Source organism: Anolis sagrei, chromosome 5 (genome assembly GCF_037176765.1).
Source record: "Anolis sagrei isolate rAnoSag1 chromosome 5, rAnoSag1.mat, whole genome shotgun sequence".
Lineage (NCBI taxonomy): Eukaryota > Metazoa > Chordata > Lepidosauria > Squamata > Dactyloidae > Anolis > Anolis sagrei.
In genome coordinates, this window is record NC_090025.1 from 152,548,050 (window position 1) to 152,568,961 (window position 20,912).

The 20,912-nt window shown below is 37.6% G+C and overlaps 1 protein-coding gene across 1 annotated transcript in view; it reads left to right on the forward strand.

The window, feature by feature from the left end:
- Positions 1-20,912, forward strand: part of TMTC3 (transmembrane O-mannosyltransferase targeting cadherins 3) — a 45,583-nt gene that overhangs the window by 18,446 nt on the left and 6,225 nt on the right. The window contains exons 5-12 of the mRNA XM_060777349.2: positions 2,446-2,545; positions 5,202-5,317; positions 6,328-6,500; positions 7,889-8,141; positions 10,397-10,545; positions 17,617-17,737; positions 18,500-18,611; positions 19,373-19,476. Of these exons, the coding sequence (XP_060633332.2) occupies positions 2,446-2,545; positions 5,202-5,317; positions 6,328-6,500; positions 7,889-8,141; positions 10,397-10,545; positions 17,617-17,737; positions 18,500-18,611; positions 19,373-19,476 (1,128 nt within the window). The remainder of the gene's footprint in view (positions 1-2,445; positions 2,546-5,201; positions 5,318-6,327; positions 6,501-7,888; positions 8,142-10,396; positions 10,546-17,616; positions 17,738-18,499; positions 18,612-19,372; positions 19,477-20,912) is intronic.

The window sequence follows — 20,912 nt, forward strand, 5'->3', positions numbered from 1 at the left end:
CGGAAGAGCGTGTTGGTGATGACAAGGTTGTGCTCCGCACATTTGGTGAGAAGCAGGATGCCATTTGAGTTGCTGTTTCCAACCCCGTCTTTTCCAATGGTCCCTGGCCACAGGTCGAAGTCTCGCCCGACTCTTGCATTGAAGTCCCCCAGGAGGATGATTTTGTCCTCCTTAGGTATCCCCGATAGGACGGTGTCCAGCTGACAGTAGAATTTCTCCTTGATGTCTTCGTCAGCATCTAGTGTTGGTGCATAGGCACTTATGATGGTTGCCCGTTGGTTTTTGGCAAGATCGATTCGGAGGGTTGAGAGTCGTTCGTTGATGCCAGTGGGTGCTTCGGACAGATGTTTCATCAGATCATTTCTGATGGCGAAGCCAACTCCGTGCATTCTTTGGTCTTTTTCGGGCAGTCCCTTCCAGAAGAAGGTGTAGCCTCCTTTTTCTTCCTTCAGCTGTCCCTCTCCTGCTCTCCGGGTCTCCTGAAGGGCTGCTATGTCGATGTTGAAGCGTCCCAGCTCCCTTGCAATGATGGCAGTTCTGCGTTCGGGGCGTTCACTGCCACTGTTGTCCATCAGAGTCCGTACGTTCCACGTACCGAAGTTCATTTTTCTTTTTTGGCCGCAGGGTGGTGACCCCACTGGACGCGGCAGTCCAGTCAGGGATGAGTGAGGCAGACTATGTTTGGGGCACCTTTTCTAGCCCCCTCCCCATGTGGGGTGAGCAGAGTGGGTCCTCAATAGGGCTGCTCAGTCGCGGATACAGCTGCCGAACTACTCAACTGCCTCGGACCTTGAGGTAGAACGACTGAGTCCGTACCCACCGCCCATGTGCCAGTCTGTGACTAGGGGCTTCCAGATTTCACAGTCCTGCCCCCGTCGCCACTCGCTGATCGCCATGGGACTTTGGTTGCTTGGTTTTTATTTTCTTTGGAAGACGCCTGTGCGTGGATTTTTTTAATGTGTGGAGGTCAGTGCACAGCTGATCAACACACAGACTTCACAGAGTGAGGTTCCACTGGTGATGTAGTTTAACACAATGACCGTGGCTTCTCAGTCTGTTGCAGCCTTCTTCCGCCTTCGCAGCCGTTGTAACATGTACCATGTTATCCTCCGCCTGCTCCGCCGTTGAGGTCTTTGGGTCTTCAGACTGTGCTTGGTCTGGAACCTCCCCCGCGGCCACTCCTGGGAGTGCACGACTCCAGTTGTTGTGCCTACAGGTTCATCGGAACACGCAAGCCCCCTCACCACGACAAGGTGACAGTCCATCGAGGGGGTATCCATAATAACTGCACTGTACTCATTGAATTGATAGAATGTACATAGGCATTGATTTAGAATTTTACATTGGTTCAGTCAGTTTTTAGTTGGGACAAACGGTTGGATTTAGTCCAAAAAATTATCTATGAATTTAAAGGAAAAGGTTCAGATATAGTTGCTTGGTGATGGAAATAAAGTTTTCCACTGTCTGTCTCCAGCCACTTAACTGTTTCACCACAAGTCAGTTGAGTGAAAATGTCCTAGAAGAGAATCATGTTGCCCTCCAAAAGTTGTCAGGCTGTCTCAGCAACCCTTTTATGAATCTGCAATAGCTGTTGTCCCACATGATTTGCATCTTTGTTCTAGTTTATCCTCTGACATATACATGCGTATTGGAAGAGCTATGGCTTGTTAAGAGAGCACTTATTTTGCATTTAGAAGGTCCATTCAGGGCTTTAAAAGGATTCAGCCTGAAATCCTGGAGATCCCCTGAAGCCTGCTGACATTACTGCTGGACTAGATAGTCTGATTTTGTATAATCTTTCCACCTTTTTGAGGCAACTATTTTCCCTTCCTTCCATTTTTCCATTGTATTATATACACTATGTGTTTTTCTCAAAAACATGAGTACAGTGATCTGTCAGTATGCTTGTTTTCCCTTTGGTTTTCTTAAATACAAGGCTGTAACAATAAATTCATAATCAGTGTATGGGTACTTCTTGGTATTAGCCACACGAGGGCAGTGGAACACAGTCTTTGGCATATTTATCAAAGCAGTGGAAAGATTTTATTCACCTTGACTTTACTTTTGGTTGTTGGTTGTTTATAGGGAGTGGATATATATATATGCCATTATGATTTTCAAAGCTAGCCTTCTTGCCTAGTGGTTTGCCTCTGGAGACCAGAGTCTGAATTCCCACTTGGCTGTAGATACCCACCTTGAGCAAGCCGCACACTATCAGAAGAAGGCAAAGGCAACCCCCCCCCCCCCCCCGAACAAATCCTGCCAAGAAAACTTCACAATAGCTTCTCCTTAGGGTGTTATAGGTCAGAAATGACTTGGAAGGCACACAAAAACAACCATTCATTAGTATACCTATCCAGAAGAAATGCGCTGGTTTGTGTTATTCTCATGCATCATTATCTCTTATTGAAATAATTAACTCTCATTTTCTCCCCTTTTTTGTAGGTAACTGGTGTGGTGGGCAGAGCTGAGCTTCTCTCTTCCATTTTCTTTCTTGCTGCATTTTTGTCCTATACCAGATCTCGTGGGCCAGAAAACACTATAGGTAAATGCTTCCTAATAGTTTTGAGAGTGTGTTCCACCATACTTGTTTTAAAGATCAACAGCTTGTATTTACAGTTTACAATGTATGTATTTAAGAAACCAAGGGCGGTTAATCTGTAAAAGTATTACATTAAAGCCTCAACAATTTTTATGTTGACATATACTGAACTTCCCTCTCATTATATATCTTGGTGGTAGTTTGCCTGTTGTGGAAAGCATTCCTATTTATATTTATTATTTCATGCTTGTGATGAGGAAAGGTCATATCCCAAAGTGGCTTGGACTTTCAGTCTCAATTTCATTTTACCAACTTTGTTTCTTTCCTTCTCTTCTTCTTTCCCATGCACTGGATTGCCAAAGAGTAGATAGCATACTCTTGCCAGAGATCTGATATGATCTACAGATAAACTTTGAAATTAGCAATTAGGTTGAGGGCCACCTAAGTTCTACAGCTGCAGGTTTCCTCCCCTTGCAGATTCCTTTGAAATGCAATCTTCCACTTATGTTCATTTATTTATTGAACACCTAAACTCCATTAGCAAAAGTTAAAAGTATTAAATATACAACAACAAACTACAACACCTTGGAAACATGTAGTAATATATCAGAATTTTATACACCTCTTAAACTGATAGGTTCACTTTAGGTTCCATAGACCAGAGACAACTTGAAGGCAGAACAACAAGAAATGATTGTTAAGAAATGTAAATAAGAAGTATTTGATTCTGTGCTAGATGAAAATTTTACTCTGTCCCATGATAAACACTAGTGCTTGACATGTGAGCTACCCACAGAATAACTGAGTTTGCACAGATACAATGTTCTGCCTGAATAAACCAAAGTGTATGTTCAATATTCGTTTTTAACAAACAATTTAAATCATAGAGGAGCCTACTAGGGAAATGCCTGTTGTTCATTAAACATTGCCTTACCAAAGAGTAGGTCCTAGGATGTTTTTGTCAAGTGTGTAGTTGTTGGCATGTCATCTTTGAGGTTCTTTTAAAAATCTATTTCTAAAAACCTTTTGTAACTGAGTGACACATAAGAAGATATCTTCGTTTGCTTTAAAATTCCACAGTTTTATCTTTGTGTCATTGACTGCATTTGGATATCACAACAATCCATAGTTTATTGCAATAAACATGAACCTAGAAACATGGAAGTTTTAATACCCTGCCCTGGTGTAGTCACAAAGAAGTGTTCAAATATTCTCACTTCCAGAGAAAGGGCTGGTTGGAGTAATATACAAAGGGATGATCAAACATGAGGAATATATCATAAGAACATTACAAGATAAATGACAAAAAGGGAGTATTAACAAATCAAATAATAGAGGACTTAAAAAGAGAGGCTAGGAAAATCAAAATAGAGAAGTACAAAGAAATGGAAAGGATTTTTTTTATGGAAATGGTATTGTACCCCAGCACAACTATCAAATATGATTAGTGATAGAAGTTCAATATGTTGGCACTGTGGATTAAGCAAAAGATGGTATGCTCACATGTGGTGGGAATGTCCAAAGGCAAAAAAAAAATGGGAACAAATAATGGAAAAAATTGAGAAAATATTTAAAATATCACTTCAAGTAAATATTGAGTTGATGTTTATGGGAATATTAGGAAACAATAAGATCAATGTAAAATATCAAGATTTATTCAAAGCGACGATTCTTGCGGAGAAGGCTGTAATAGCTTGGGGTTGGAAAGATGGGGAAAATGGAATATGGTAAATTGGAACAATTACTTGTTTGATCAGATCCAAACAGAAATTATTGCAACTGTAACTGTGAGGATAAGAAAGAAGATAAAATGAGGAAAATTAAAGAGAAATGGTCAATATATTTGAAATGGATAAAAAGAGGCAAAGCTAATGTAAATATTGTACAGAGATGGGAAAAGCTGAGCTCATAGATGGAGTTAAAGTTGTAATGGAAATTGTGGTATGGGTTTGGGGTGGGAGGAAGGTGGGAGGGAGGGGAAAAAACAAAATAGTGAATGAACAAAACTACGATATTAGATAAGTGAGGGACAATATAGAATGGAGGAAGTGGGAGACAATGGAAGATGGTTATAGAATGACATGTGTGCATGAAATGTACAAATCTACTCACAAAACAAAATATAATATCAATAAAAATATATTTTTAAAAACTTGCATTTTTATTCATGCTATCCAAACCCAATAAAAGGTGTTTAATCCTAACTGCAGCATGTTTGAAATGTGTGAACATCAATCTGTAGAGTATGACCTTACTTATTTCAGCTAATAGTTAACACTAACCATAAGTTTAGGCGTCAGATGCCCTAGTAGACTGTCAGTCAAAAAAGGAGCCAGAAAAACTTGGTCTTTTGGAAAAGGAAAAGGGAAAATATGAATCTTGATGTTAGCAAAGATCATTCCCATCATGACACCCAGATTCATTGTGATGTACAAATGTAGCCATCCAAGGGTTGTACTATTCTGAATGCATACTTGCAACTACAAATACAATTGAGCTAACTAGCAAGACAGGGCTATCATCCGTGTACTGTTTATGGGATACTAGGATACTAGCTGTAATTCCCAGTTCATAAACTATTTTAATTGTGGACCTTGGCATTTAAATTATGTATCTGTTTTTATGCAGACTAACCATTTGTCTCTCTTTTATGTTGTAGTGTGGATTCCTATTGCACTGACTGTGTTTTTAGTTGCTGTTGCTACATTATGTAAGGAGCAAGGAATAACAGTGGTGGGAATATGTTGTGTCTATGAAGTATTTATAGCACAAGGGGTAAGGAACTTGAGTAATCCAGTTCTAAGTTTAAGATTTTACCATGAATTGTAAGGCATATTTTGCTGTGTCATTCAGTCATTGTTTTCCCCTTGGGAACATTTGATTATGTTGGTGATAGCACACTAGATTCATGTATGCTCTTTTATGTTGACCTAGAAGAGTGGCTAACCAACCATTCATTCCATGTTCATAGCAGTATAGGACTGAAAATGACCTCTCAGTCAATTTGTCTACTTCTCTATGCCAAAACCGACTAGACAAACATTCTTCATTGTTTGGATCTCATTGTGCAATGCCACAAATGCCGGGGCATATACCAGATACAACATGCCAATATTACCCATAGGACAGTGATTTCCTGGCCAGGAACCACAGTGATACATTGCCAGATGGCCATTGAAACCACCCCAAGGATAATAAAAGAGAAACTGAAGGTCTTTTCCAGGTCAAAGACCAGCCTGTGTGGCAACCTAAAAATTCAGTTCCTAGTTTTGTCTTAACTAACAAATGTTTTGATGACATACAGTACTCCCATTTCTGAACTGCAAACCCTATTTCCCTTTCTCCCATGCTAGTTCTTGTATTACTGCATCTGAGCGCAGAAGCAATTTGGATGTGTCTTGCCCAATAGCTAAGCCTGTTAAGCTGATGAAGCTGTTAACAATGAACAAGCAAATTGCAATAATGTTCCACAGTACATTTTATGGATCACTTGGTTGCCAAAGATTATTGTTATAAGGTTTTAGCTCAGATGGACATTTTTGAGGCTTTTACTCTTTCAAGACTACATATTTTATGCTGCTTCTTGTTTGTTTCATGTGATGTTACCTTTTACTGTAAATTAGTAAAAGGCAGCTTCTGTATTTTGGACACTGCAAAACTAAAAAGTGGTCAATAAGTTTTTATTAGAGAGAGAGAGAGTCTTTTAGTGCCTAGTAGTTGCTGGTATATGTGTCAGATGATATGCTTTGCTTAAAAATTATAAATTTGTTGTTTCTTTTTTTCAGTATACTTTGCCCATTCTTTGGGACACAGTGTTACAAATTCTACGAGGCAAAGGCAGCATTCCCTATTGTATGCTCCAGATGCTTTTGAAACTAATAGTTCTAATGTTCAGTACACTACTGCTTGTTGTGATCAGAGTCCAGGTCATTCAGTCACAACTGCCAGTGTTTACAAGGTAAAATCCAATACTCATTATATTCTTCTCAAATGGTAAACTTTGGTTGTAAGTTATGATTTTTAAAAGATAATATATTTATTATAAGGCAGATATTCTGGCTATTTGTATTTTAAAATAATTTTCTAAAATCACACACACACACACACATATATATGTGTGTGCGTGTGTGTGCGTGTTAAAAGAATTTAACTTTCTTTTAAAATTGCATATGCTATAATATCTGTTCAGTTAGCACAAAACAAAGCAACCAAGAACTAAGGCATATTTAAGCAGCAATTTATGGCAAATGTGATGTTGAAAAAAATAAAATGTATTGCATTAAGGGAGTGTTTTCATATGCTAGGATTTTTTCCCCAAAAAAACACAATACCATATGATTCTGATGTTCTTGATGGCAGACTAATATAATTAAAATGTCCTGCTCGACACATACTTAAAACTAGATTTTCTGATTCATGCATACTGTTGACACAGTTGACTGTTCCAGACTTGCCCTTTTATGAAAGATCTACTGCTGTACATGAAAGGGAGGAAGATCAAACAGAAGATACTGCTGGAGAAATGGGAGGAAGTGATTTTCCCCAATTCCCCCATCCCCTTAATGACCTACATAATTTCTGACATTGTTATAGATTGTCTCATGACTTTCTGGAACAGCTTTTCCATGAGGAGGAGATGGACTTTTTGCTCAAGACAATAAAAAAGAAAGCAGAAGGCAAATTCTGCTTGGATCTCCTAGTCTAAATGCATTCCTCTAGCATGATAGAGGAAACCCCTGTTCAGTCTTTTCTATTTATTCTAATCTTTATGTGGCAAATTACTGTGCAATAAAATAAAGAAATATTCCATTGAAAGAAAGAAATATTTCCATTGACGGGAACATTTTGCTGGACAAAAGGGAAAGACTGGCAATTTCTTATAAGTTTGTGTGTAAGGGAGAGGTGAATATTATCCCCGCTCTTTCTATCTGTGGAGTCTTTTTTTTAAAAAGGCTACTGTCCACATAGATCTGAATGTAACACAAAGAGTTAGGAAATATATTTTTGTTGTCGAAGGTTTTCATGGCTGGAATCACTGAGTTGCTGTGAGTTTTCCGGGCTGTATGGCCATGTTCCAGAAGCATTCTCTCCTGGCCTTTTGCCCACATCTGTTGGCAGGCATCCTCAGAAGTTGAGGGGTCTGTTGGAAACTAGGCAAGTTAGGTTTATATATCTGTGGAATGTCCAGGGTAGACAAAAGAACTCTTGTCAGCTTGAGGCAAGTGTGAATATTGTAAATGGCTGCCTTGATTAGCATTTAATTCATATATTTTTGTCTGTACATCAGTATAGAAATGTCTATTAGCCATGTATGTTTTAAATTAAAATTGTCCTTTTTCAATTAAGGTTTGATAATCCAGCTGCTGTGAGTTCATTTCCTACAAGACAGCTCACTTTCAACTACCTCCTCCCTGTAAATGCATGGTTGCTTCTAAATCCCTCTGAACTGTGTTGCGATTGGACAATGGGCACCATTCCATTGGTGGAGTCCCTTCTAGATATGAGAAATCTTGCCACCATGACTTTCTTCTGCTTTTTGGGAACTTTGGTTATCTTCAGCCTTCGATATCCTGGGGATTCTTCAAAGACTGTTTTGATGGTGAGTGATACTTTACTGTTAGTGCTAAACTATTAGAACAAAATCCATGAGAACATTTCAGATCAGAAAATCATCTTTATCACCCCTTGTAAACAAATATGTATGGTGCCATCATCTTTTACTGAATCTGGTCTTCTCTCACTCGGCTTCATGCGGCCACTTTGGTGGGGGAGGGGGACCATTCCATTTATAACAGAATTCATTTTGTAAGCCCTTTTACATTTGTAAGAATCAGATTTTAAAATGCTCTTTAGATATTTTACCAGACATATCAAAGTGCCTTGGGTGCCAGAAAATGGAGATGAATATATTGAAAAAGGATTTCTTGAAGTGCTGCTTAAACTGATTAAAAGAGGGAAATGCAATTCTCTCCTTTTTATATCATTTGTGAATGGGCTCCATACATGTATGCCTTCACTCACTGCTTTCACTTTTGTATCATAATTGATCTGAGCTACGCATATGCCCTTGTACTTCAGCACCTTTGCTTCCTTGAAAACCTTTACTAGGGAACAGAAAATATTCCCTTCTGCCAAATCAGATCTTCCTAGATGATGTTTGTTCCCACAAACAATGTTCTCTAAAGTCTCAGACAGAAGTGCCATTCATATCACTTGCTTCTTGAGTCTTAAACTAACAGAAGATTGTGGGAATTGCATCTGGAGTGTTCTGTAACAAAGCACTGGCGGTCTCTCAGCTGATTGTATTTGGAAGATAAGTCACTGAGTTGGCTTCGATGTATGCAAAACTTGGGTCCCCATTCAGCATCTACTTTGACTTCATTAGTTCTGAGCAAAGCTTGGAAACATTTCTTTTCGAACTACTACCCCCATAATTCAACAATCAGAAAACCCCCAGTACAGAGGCTGAAGGATTCCAAAAGTTGTCCAAAAAAAGAGTAATCTTTCCAAATGCTAACTCTGATACTCATAGCTGTCCAGTATTATCTCTCTGTAGGGAAGCATGTAACTTTCTTCGGCATTTGTAAAATCACCACTTCAATTGCAGTGTTCAAGGACACAACTTTGCTTTGTGTCCTTGAACACTGCAACATGCTGAGCACTCAAAAAATGTTGTGGGTAGCCATGAAGTGGTAACATTGTATCTCTGTCTTTAAGAATGTGTGCGGTACATTGCATTTATCAAGAAGAAATCTTATTTGCCATTGCCCAGTTTTACAGCATGTCTAACTTCATGGTGTCTGCTTTTCAGTTTTCAATTTTCACTAGACAGGTTTTTCCTTAACGCTTATCAGTTGCACAGTGTGGGCTGGCAGCAAGGATTTTCTTCCTCCCTACCCATTTTTTTTTAAAAAAAACATGCTTATCCCAGAGAGTGAATAAACATTTACAGTCTGAGAATGCTATAAGACACTTCATTTTCTAGCAGTTATACAAAAATAGTGTGAAAATGTAAGCAGCATTCAATATAAGCAGAATCCTTGGGGTGAAGTGGATCTCTGGGTAGGTATGTCTAGTAGTCTTATTCATTTGAATTTTTGCCCATCTTCCCCCCCCCCCTTTTTTTTTGTTTTTGTTTTTGTTCACTTGTTTTACGCTAATCACAGTTTCAGTAGAATTTGAGCAGTGTAGTTTGCTGCTTCAAATTGATTCATTATGTGGAGCGATCTCATGGGACACTAACCACTTCATCACACAAGTCTTTGGGAAGCATCCTAGGATGCTTCCAGGGTGCCGCCTCAGTGGAGCCCTCCAGATGCCGACTTCCAGCGGGGCTCCATAGAGGAAATGTCCTAGCAGCATGCCAGGATGCTTCCCAGAGAACATGGCAGGCTTCCCGTTCTCTCATTCAGAAGAACGGGGGAAAGCCAGGTGGCAATGCTTCCCCCCATAGAATAAGGTAAGGGGCGATGTCGGGCATGTGGAAACGCTTTCCCCCCACTGCCTGCTGGGTTCGCCACACCACCTCCACTGCACGCATCATTCCTTGCTGCCACTAGGCTTATTGATAAGGATGGGGAAAGTTAATGTTGATATAAGAACTAAAATTGTCTGAAGGGAGCTAAAGCCCCATATAAGCTGAAACTATTCAGATTCAAATGTGGTCACTGCTTGAATCATGTACTATGAACACTACGAGAAACTCAATGGGATACAAGTGTTATTTTAAAACATCTTGGCCATACATCCAAGCAGGCATACACAGAGGATCTTTTTAAATTATTGTATAAGCATTTTCTACTTTGGGTTACTAGTTAGTGTATGTTTGTCTTTTTCTTTTTGTATTGTCTTTAGGCACTTTGCTTAATAGTGTTGCCATTCATCCCAGCATCAAATCTTTTTTTTCCTGTTGGCTTCGTAGTAGCAGAACGAGTGTTATATGTTCCCAGCATGGGATTCTGCATGCTAGTAGCCCATGGGTGGAAAAAACTCTCAAACAACAGGTAGGTTAAAAGTTACTGCTTAAGGGGTGACATGGAGAATTGGGGTTCAGATAGCAATTAAATGTTGTGTGAGTTGTGTGCATGGCACAATTTAATCATGCTAAATCTCTTAACTTGCTGCCATCTTTTCCATGAATAAGGTATAATTTTCCACATATAATTCCATTTGCAATAAGAAAGCAAAATGCATTCTGAAACCTGTTGTCTTTTTATAAAAGTAGTTACCAGTAACATAACAGACAGACCTAGATATGTCTACTCAGAAGAAAGTCCTATTTTAACAGAAATTTCAGACTTGAACACATTTAACTACCCTTTGGAAAGTAAACATAGCCTGAATGTACACTGCTCCAAAATCTTTCAGAGTTTGAAGTCCTTCATATCTATTATATTATCTTCCAGTGTCCATTAATGAGATTAATTCCATAATAATTTGTAGTAAGCATTACAGTATCTAATCATACCTGCTTAAGAAGGATCTTCTCAGTTTATGTAAAAGAATATTATTTCTTCTCAGCATTTATTGCTATTACATGCAGAAGCTGATTATTTGAAAAATTGATTCTTTAAGGAGGGGAATTGGGGTTTTGTATGACTACTTGCAATCTACTATAGCTAAAAGATTGCATAGTCTTTTATGAATTGGTTTGATTTTGTTGTGTTTTGAAATTGGAACCTTTTTCTTTCCTGAACTATACATAATTTGAAGCATTTGTCAGAATTAGAAAGCAAAAGCAGATTGGGAGCTGTCACAATAATCAGTTTACCTTATAACTTTATAAGGCAGTATTGCGCTTTTCTGAAAAGAGTAGTTCATTATAAATAGTTGGGATAACTAAATTTCAGTGTTTGCATCTGTTTTAATTCACTGATTTCAAGCACTGCACCTCTTACATCTTTTTTTGCAGTTTAATGACATACATACAGGGTGCAGTGTTCATATTCTCAAAGACTCCGTTAAAATGAGCCTGTAGAACAGGGGTAGCAAACCTATGGCACATATGCAAGAAGGGGTATGCAGTGCCCTCTTCCCTGACATGCATGCCATCACCCGTCCTCCTTGCCTACCATCACGCCACCCACTCGCTCTTCCATCCTGCTGCTCACCCCTTGCCCAACAAGTGCTCGACCCCTCCCCCACTTCCACTGTCTCTGCTCACTTGCCCACATTCCTGACCCTGTTCTTCATCCAGCCCAGCTCACCATCCCCTTGCCTGCCCTGCTCATTTGCTTTGCCTGAATTCCCCAACCATGTCCTCCCCCTTGCCCCCCCCCCCCCCCCCCCGCTCACTAGCCACCCTTTGACCCACCAGGCTTACCACCCCCGCTCACTACAGGCATCTTGTCTCCCTCCATGCTCACAGCAAAAAGAACAAAAGGAGAAGAACTTGACGTGTGCTCAGAATTATTAATCCTAAAAAGTATTTGTCTAACAAGCACAAGATAGGGGGAGAGAATAGAGTGATAAGCAGACAAGTAGGACAATGAATGAAGGATTTTTCCCTGCCAGCTAACTCATCTGCCTACCTAAGTCCTTGTTGAGGACAATAAGCATGGGTAGGATGTGGTTGACTTCCCATACAAGCAATGTAAAAAAATGTGGTGTTTTCAACTATTTTTATGACATGTCTCGAAACTCCACTGACATTCCATGACAAGATTTTTTTCTTCTGCACCCAATTTTATGCCTATACTCTTGTGCATTTTTCCAATAAGTAGCTAATACTAAAAATTATATTATGTGGTTTTTTACAGTTAGCTAAAAATTACATTTTTCAAATTTATTCTTCTTTGGTCATGCATACTTGATGAATGGAGTTGTGGTTTGGGGCACATATCTTCTTTGCTGAATTACATATGGTATGCCTTAGAAACGTTCAGATTTCTGAGGCAAGACGCTTTTCAAAATGGACTCCTAATAAAGTTGTTTTCCTCCCATCTGTTCTTCCTACTTTTCTGGAAGCTTTTCCATCCTCATGTATACCAGTGGAAAGGCTTAGTCATCCTATCCAAACTATTGCATGTGGAGACAAAGAGTTTCTGCTTTGACACAAATGAGAAAAGTATGAGCGGAAGATATGTATCTGGATCAGGGTGTGTGTCTGTTTTCTGAAACGAAGAGTCAGATTTGTTTTCAACACCTGCCTTTCAAACAGCCACAATTATTTTCCAACAATGTATTTGGTGTGAAGATACTTGTTAGAGCATACTAATTACACTTTTAGCTGCACTAATCTTAATAATTATTCACATCTCCTTTTATATCAAAGGATCAAATGATTATTTTTTTCATTTTGTATTTCTTGTAAGAAAGAACAAAGAAATGCAAAGTATATACCAGTATGTGTCTAGAAAGCAGTGGTTCCCAACCTTTGCGCCTCCAGGTGTTTTGGACTTCAGCTCCCACAGTTCCTAACAGCTGGTAAGCTGGCTGGGATTTCTGGGAGCTGAAAGCCAAAACACCTGGAAGCACAAATGTTGGGAACCACTACTCCAGTGGTTCTCAACCTGTGGGTCCCCAGGTGTTTTGGCCTACAACTCCCAGAAATCCCAGCCAGTTTACCAGCTGTTAGGATTTCTGGGAGTTGAAGGCCAAAACATCTGGGGACCCACAGGTTGAGAACCACTGCACTACTCTAAAGGGAATCTATTCCAATATGATTATGGTTTTCTAGAGGGGGTAATACTTGCAATTGCTAGTTCTTTTCAACAAATGTACTTCTTGGTAAATATAAATAACAGGTTCTTTAAACAAGATGGTTCCTATGATGTCAGGAATGATAAAAGAAAAATAAAATGTGTGAATCTACCAAATACCCTCTACTTCAATGTTTCCATGAGCATAAGCTATAAGATATAAATTGACCCATTAATTTTGATAGGGTGTTCATTACCGAGTGCACTGCACACCATGTATGCATGCTCATAGACCTTTTAAATCATTGTGACACAAATACTTGCCAGAATTCAATATCCGTGGTGACTTTTTGCAAAGTGTATACTATTCCTGCTAGCAGTTAATAGGTAGCAGAGTATGGTGCTTGACTAGCAGTTGCCTACAAACATAAACTCTCTCATGGATGGAAGATGTGGATTTTGTCTGTGGAATGAAAACAGCACTTTGATCTGTTGTTATACGTTGTAGTTAAGGAATAAGTACACTGTGTAAACACTACTCAGGCCGTCCCTTTTTGACATTAAAAACAAATCGAATGCTATAATATGTGTCCCATTTTATGTATTGTTAACTGCCCCTTTCCTTATAACGATGACAGTGTGTAAGAGTTCAATAATGCTTTCATAAGTAGGGAAATTGCTGGAGGAGAATGTCAGAAGATCAAAACTTTGATTAGATTTCATAATGCTTATTGTGTAACCTGGAATTGTGGGCTTATTTTATCTACCAAATATTATCCAGCTTACATGTTGCTTGTTTTGAGACAGAAAGCTACCTAAACATTTTTTAAACCCATAAATCACTCAAATAAAATGCTAAAATAAAGGGAGGGTTTCAACATTAGGAATGGAACAGCAATAACCTTTCAAAATCTTGAACTGGCATCATATTGTCAATTAAAAGAAAATGCAAGCAGTAAGATGTTACGATGCCATTAAAATCAAGATGTACTTACTGTCTGCAGAGAGACTCTTTTTGTGTGATGAGGTCACTACTGAAAAGATGCTGTCTCCTGTCATCAGGAGAAAAATTGATCTTACTAGCAGGCCACAAGGTCTGTTTTATACGTGAGCTGTACTTTCCCGTTTTCATGTTCTCCAATTCAGTTCAGTCTATTTCCATTTATTTATTTATATTTATTTCAAAAATGTATATCCCGTCCTTCTCTCTCTCTCTCTCTCTCTCTCTCACACACACACACACGGTGGCTCACAACCAGCAACCATTAGAAGCCAAACAAACAGTAGCAATAAAATTACAATTAAAACCTTATTTAAAATCAACAAATTATAAACATTCATTTAAAAGTTAAACAAATCCATATGCAGGGTCATAATCCAAGGTCTGTCCATTGTCAATTTATTGCTTCCTTGCTCTGCTGGCTTTTCCTTGTCCCGCAAAGAAGGAATACCTGTGGCCCACCTGCTTTTATTTGACTCCAACTCTTTCCAACTCTCAGCCACTATAACCAGTGCCAAGATGATAGGAGCTGTTAACTGACAAAATCTAGACGACAGTAGGTGCCTGTTCCTCAGCCTGAAATATCTCATTTTTTTTACTTATCAGGTTTAGTGCTATTTCTATAATCCCATTTCTTTTCTTCTTCATGTTGTTTCCCCAATCCATCATATTTCAGTAGCAGTGAAAATGTCTTATAGGTATTAATGTCAAACTGTGATGACTATTAATGTAAGCAATAAATAGGGCAGAGTGTTTCACTTTTCTGTCACATATTTGGGTATATTGTAGCATTTTGGTAATTAAGATTACATCTGAAAACCTTTCTTTGGCACTTGACAGATTCAGGTCATACTGTTTAGTGTCAGTTTAAATTATAACTATAGTTGATAAATTTCAGCATTTTGCAATGCCTTTGACAGAGCCTTTTAACAAAATATACAGAAATTAAATGAAACAGTCATAGCTCTGACTATGGAAAAAAAAGTTTTTATCAGGCACTCCCAGTGAGGATAAAATTGGGTTTGGTTTGAGATCACAGCATGAGTAAATTAAAATTTTGGACTTCGGCTCCCAAGTCTTCCAGATAGCATACCTGTGTCCATGTTGACTGGAGGATTTAGCAACTTACAGATTAAAAACTGAAAGTAAATTTTCCAATCACATGCAGGTAAAGCAGAAACAAGTGTTAGTAATGTCTAGTTCCCAAAATAAGATAATAATTTTGGATAAAAATTACAAAGAAAGATTTGGAAAATAAATATGAACTACAGATGTTTCAAAAATTTGAAATCACTGTGTTTTTGCAACCACAAACCACCCATGAATGAATGACACTCTTACCACTTGAAAGGGTGGGGCATTGAGTTTCAAAAGGTTGATGCTATAGATGCTTCTCTCAGCACACAAAAAGTCTCTAGCCTCAGCCATTCAAAAGATGGCAACCCTGCAACATATTGTTTCCAGCTCAAAATGATTAGTGAACCTCATAACTTAGATAACTCATTCAGCCATTTGTAACTTTTTGTATAATTGTAGAATATCACTTTGAAATTGTGTCCATTTTGAAATACCATGTATACTTCTTCAAAATATGGTAACAGCAGCAAGAATTTCATTTGATCAAACTTGGAAAAGACATGAGACACCAGTGTTGGGAGAATGGATTGTTAAAGTTACTAAATTAGCCCAAATTTCTTTTAGGTTACTACACCAAGTGAATTTTATATCTTTGGTCCACATTATTCCCATACGTGGGAACCTTTTTTTAGGTTCATGTTTTGTTTCTAGTTTTAACGGATATTAGTATACATTTTAATTATATGGTTTTCTTCTTTACATAATTCTAAACAGAACTCATTTTCTCCAATCTCTGTGGCTAAATCTTAATTACATCTATCCTTAAATCACATATAAGCCTATCAGTTAAGATCTTTGCCCCCAGTACCTCTTTTAATGAGGAGCACCATTTATCCTCTTGACAGCAAGCCTTGTTGAATTATGTTGTGTAAAGGTATTATAGCAGTATTGCATGGACTGGAGTCTCATAACATTGAGATTTTCCAGAGAACTGTCCTCCATTGGGAGTCCCAACTAGGTAATTTGTGTTACAAGAAGGCCTACTATCTAAAGATAGTATCCATAAGCATTCAGCTGAAATGCCATATACATCCAGCTGCAGTGCTATATAAAATAAAGGTTTCCCCCTGATATTAAGTCTTGTCAAGTCTGACTCTAGGGGGTGGTGCTCATCTCCATTTCTAAGCCGAAGAGCCAGTATTGTCCATAGACACCTCCAAGGACATACGGCCAACATGACTACATGGAGCACCATTACCTTCCTGCTGGAGCGGTACCTTTTGATCTACTCACATTTGCATGTTTTCAAAGTGTTAGATTGGCAGGAGCTGGGCTAACAGCAAAAGTTCACCCTGCTCCCTGGATTCAAACTGCCAACCTTTTGGCCAGCAAGTTCAGCAGCTCAGCAATTTAATCTGCTGCACCACTAGGGGGCCCAACTCTTAATTCAAACAAAGACTTTGGATCCTTTAGCTGTAGGACCATAGAGAAGCAATGTGTAAACAACTTATCAGACACACACTTAGATCACACTGATTTAAATTAAAAAGCAAAATTAATGTTAATATTAACCTTATTTAACTTATTTAACCTTTATTTAATAAAGTCATAGCATGAAAACCAAAAGGTTTCAACTCGCAAGCCTTTTTTAAAAAAAATAAAGCATTTGTTCACTATTACGGTCTTTTATATTTAATAGTCATATAAACTTTCACTTTTCAAAAATATTTTCATGGGACTTTTGTGTCTAAATGTTGTCATATCTTCACACATCTTTCATTAGTCTGTCAGCAAATGAGTTACTCATCCTTCAATTGTTGTTTTCCAACCCTGTGTCCCAGATTTCATCTTTGAGGACACATCGACATCACTACTGTAGGTTCACATTGCTTTAAAATACCATCATGTTGCCTGTGAACTAAAGTTTTCCTGAACCAGAGTCTTTGTTCTCTATAGAGGGACAGACTTTACATCTCAGACAACTTCTGTTTGTTTCTAGAACTCCAAAACAAGCAATGGGCATACATCCTCTTCATATTATTCTAACAAGTGACTGACAGATCACAATGCAGGCCGAAAATTTAACTAAAGACAATTTCAGTCAGCTCTAGTATTGCTTTTTATATGTCGTTTGTTTGTTGTTCTTTAAAAAAAAAAAAAAGCAATCCAACTCAACATGTTTTAGCATGTTTCTTCCACTCATTAAAACTATGTGATGGTAAATATTCTGTTTGAAAGGTTCTAACATTCTAATTATGGAACATTAAATAGATAAAGCAGGGACTGAAAAGTAAATCGAGTTCATATTAAAAGTGGTATGTGCTGTGGGGTAATCCTATCTTTCTCTTTTGTAACAGTGTGCTAAGAAAGCTCTCCTGGATTTGTCTGTCTCTGGTGTTGTTAATTCATGCCTTAAAGACATTGCACAGGAATTGGGACTGGGAGTCAGAATACACATTGTTTATGTCTGCTTTGAAGGTACAGCGTTACGATTCAAACTTTCTATATACGTCTACCATGCTGCATTCTTTAGAAAATAGGATGTACTGCAAAGTGACAGGAGCACAGTCCACTAATACTTTTCTGTCAAAACTGAAAAAAATGAGTTTCAATATTTTAAAGCAAGACATACAGCTGTTTTGTAGCTTTTCATACACACTTCATTTAGCACCTCTGTATATAATGTTGAATTGAAACTGCACTTTTAAATGGACTTGTGTTGGCTGCAGCTTATTAAAAAGGAAGGAATAAAATTTTCATCTTAGTACCCAAGTATTTTTTTAGAAGGAAAATAAACAAAAAATACACATTTTCAGGCATACTCCACAAAATAGCTTTCCTGGTAATGTTCTATCTTTATGGTTTTAATAATTTAGTATGGGATTATATGCTGACATAAAGCAATTTCATACTAGTCCCTAGGGCAGGTGTGATTTTGCCACAGCCTTTTACCCTTGGCCATTCTTGGTGGGGCTGTTGGGAGTTATAAACCAAAAGATCTACTTCTAGAGAATAAACACTGCCCAATGTAAGATAAGTAAGTGATTCTGGAACTGATAAATTCAGTTTTAAAATAATCTGAATATTTACATGAGCTACATATGTGTATCCCTAATTCCTTACATCTTCCAAATTCAAGATATTTGAATGTAGGGTTTAGTTTATACTTCAATACAAAGTTAAGTAAACAAATTTGTGTTTAAAATATTTTATGATTTTATATTTGTTTACTTTGCCCAGGTGAATAAAAACAATGCAAAATTGTGGAATAATGTGGGTCATGCTTTAGAAAATGAAAAAAACTTTGAAAGTGCATTGCATTTCTTCATACAAGCTACCCAGGTACAGCCAGGTGAGTTTTAAAAAATGGTCTGCAGTTTTGAAAATTGTGTCCTAACCTGTGCTAGATACCTGTCCTTGTATAACCATCTTGTATAATATTGTGAAATCATAGGGGAGTTGTGTGTGTGTGTGTGGTTAGTTTGCATTTTTGCATCCTTAATCCAATATTAGAAACAAGTTGATGAGTTTTTATGATTCATCAAGCTATTACTATTTTTTTTTAATTTTTGAACGTAACTCTTCAGAGGAGGAAGCAGCTTGGACACATGACTTTTTGAGACTACAGCCCTTCAGATCCCTCAAGATAGCATTTTGTAGCTGCTGTTGAATGCTTAAGAAAGTTTTTTTCATCATAGTTGTCCTCAATATAATCTTTTTTTCTCTTAACTTTTCCCCAGAACTGAGACTTAGAGCAGTTTACAAAATTAAAACAAATGTGTGTGAAATGTAGAGGAAAACATGTGGAAAGTTATTCATAAAATGTAACTAACTCTCTATAAACTACAAAATTGGTAATAATAAATTTACAGTTGAATATTTGGCTAATTATCCTGAAGAATTTATGTGGTTATATTCTGAGCAACCAAATTTTCTGAACTAATTTATACATTCACATAATAGTATTACATTTGTTACTGTGGGTTTATATGGTTAACTAGATATAAATAATGTCTTTTTAGTATTATTTTGAATACTAAGATAGTCACTACTATTTAGTATGAGGCAAATATTTCTGGAGTGAAAATGTTTCATTTATCTGTACATTCAAAGATGACATTGGTGCTCACATGAACGTAGGAAGAACATACAAAAATTTAAACAGAACCAAGGAAGCAGAAGAATCTTATTTGTTGGCAAAGTCATTGATGCCACAGGTGAGTAGAAAGACAGTTCTTTGAAAGCCATTTCTTAAAGAACTTTCAGTAGAATTTTTAACTTAAAGCAACAGGACTTGAGATTTGTATTCCTTATAAATTATATGGTTTTATATATATAGAAGGCCTGCACAACCTGTGGCCCTCCAGGTGTTTGAGCCTCCAACTCCCAGAAGCTTTAGCCAGCTGTTCCAATGACCAAGAATTCTGGGAGCTGATGCCCAAAACACCTGGAGGGCCGCAGGTTGTACAGGCCTGATAAATAAGATTGAAATTGTTATGACTAAGAAGAGTAGTGATGTATAAAACCATGGGCCATCTAGTGGAACCTTCTGTTCCCACAGTGGCCAGTTGAATGCCTCTTGAAAACCCTTCAGTGTACAGACAGTACCTAAGTTACAAACAAGATAGCTTCTGTAGGTTTGTTCTTAAGTTGAATTTGTATGTGAGTCAGAACAGGTACATTTTTCAAGTGTAACTCCAGCCAAAATACATCTTTTTAGGTTTGGATAGCACGAGGAAGGGTTAACATTCCTGTGGTGTTTCTGTTGCTATTGGTGCCCCTGTTCAGAAGATTTCACCTCACCTTCTGTCCCTGTGATAATTGTATTTTGGAAAATGTGATTTGTTGTGAAAACAAGGATTGGTGGGAAGCTTCACTTCAGATACCTTTTCCCCATGATATCTCTTCCAGGAGTGAATTTCCCTTCCTAGAGGTAGATTTCTCTCATTTCCTGTTTCACCCCCATTCTTAACTATGAGTGGTTTGTAAGTCAGATGTTTGTAACTTGGGGACTGTCTGTATAGAGATATAAAAACTATCTTCCTGCTTGGATTCTCTAGAAATTAAATATTTTAAGTATATTACCTGTAATACAAGCCTTTCAGTTCTTTTGGAAAGATATACAAAATTATAAACATGGTCTGAGAGATGATAATTTCATTTATGTATATGTTTTAATCTGTATGGTATATTTTATATTTTTAATCTATTGTATTTTAATTATGTTGTAACCTGCCTCAAACCTTGGGAAGAGGCAGGTAATATCATTATTATGATTATGATAAAACTTCCCTGTTTTACCATCACCCTGTTCTTCTGGTTAATTTTTTTATAAGACTGGGATCACCAAAATAAAAAGCACAGATCCAAGACAGCAGTGTTTACTCTCACCATTCTTTTCAAAAATGTTCTCCATTATTTAAAACAATATCAAATCCAGAACCCACTAGCATTGAAAAGCCATGGCTGACCTCTTATTTCTCATTATATGTCTCTGAAAAGCATGTACTGTTTCTATTCCAAAAACTTCTGTGTTCTATAAAACAACTTCATATTATGAATGTGTATTTTTTTTAAAAAAAACCTACTACTTATGGAAAAATACACTATACCTTTTTATTTCACTGTGTTGCTTGTTGGATAAGTAAGATTT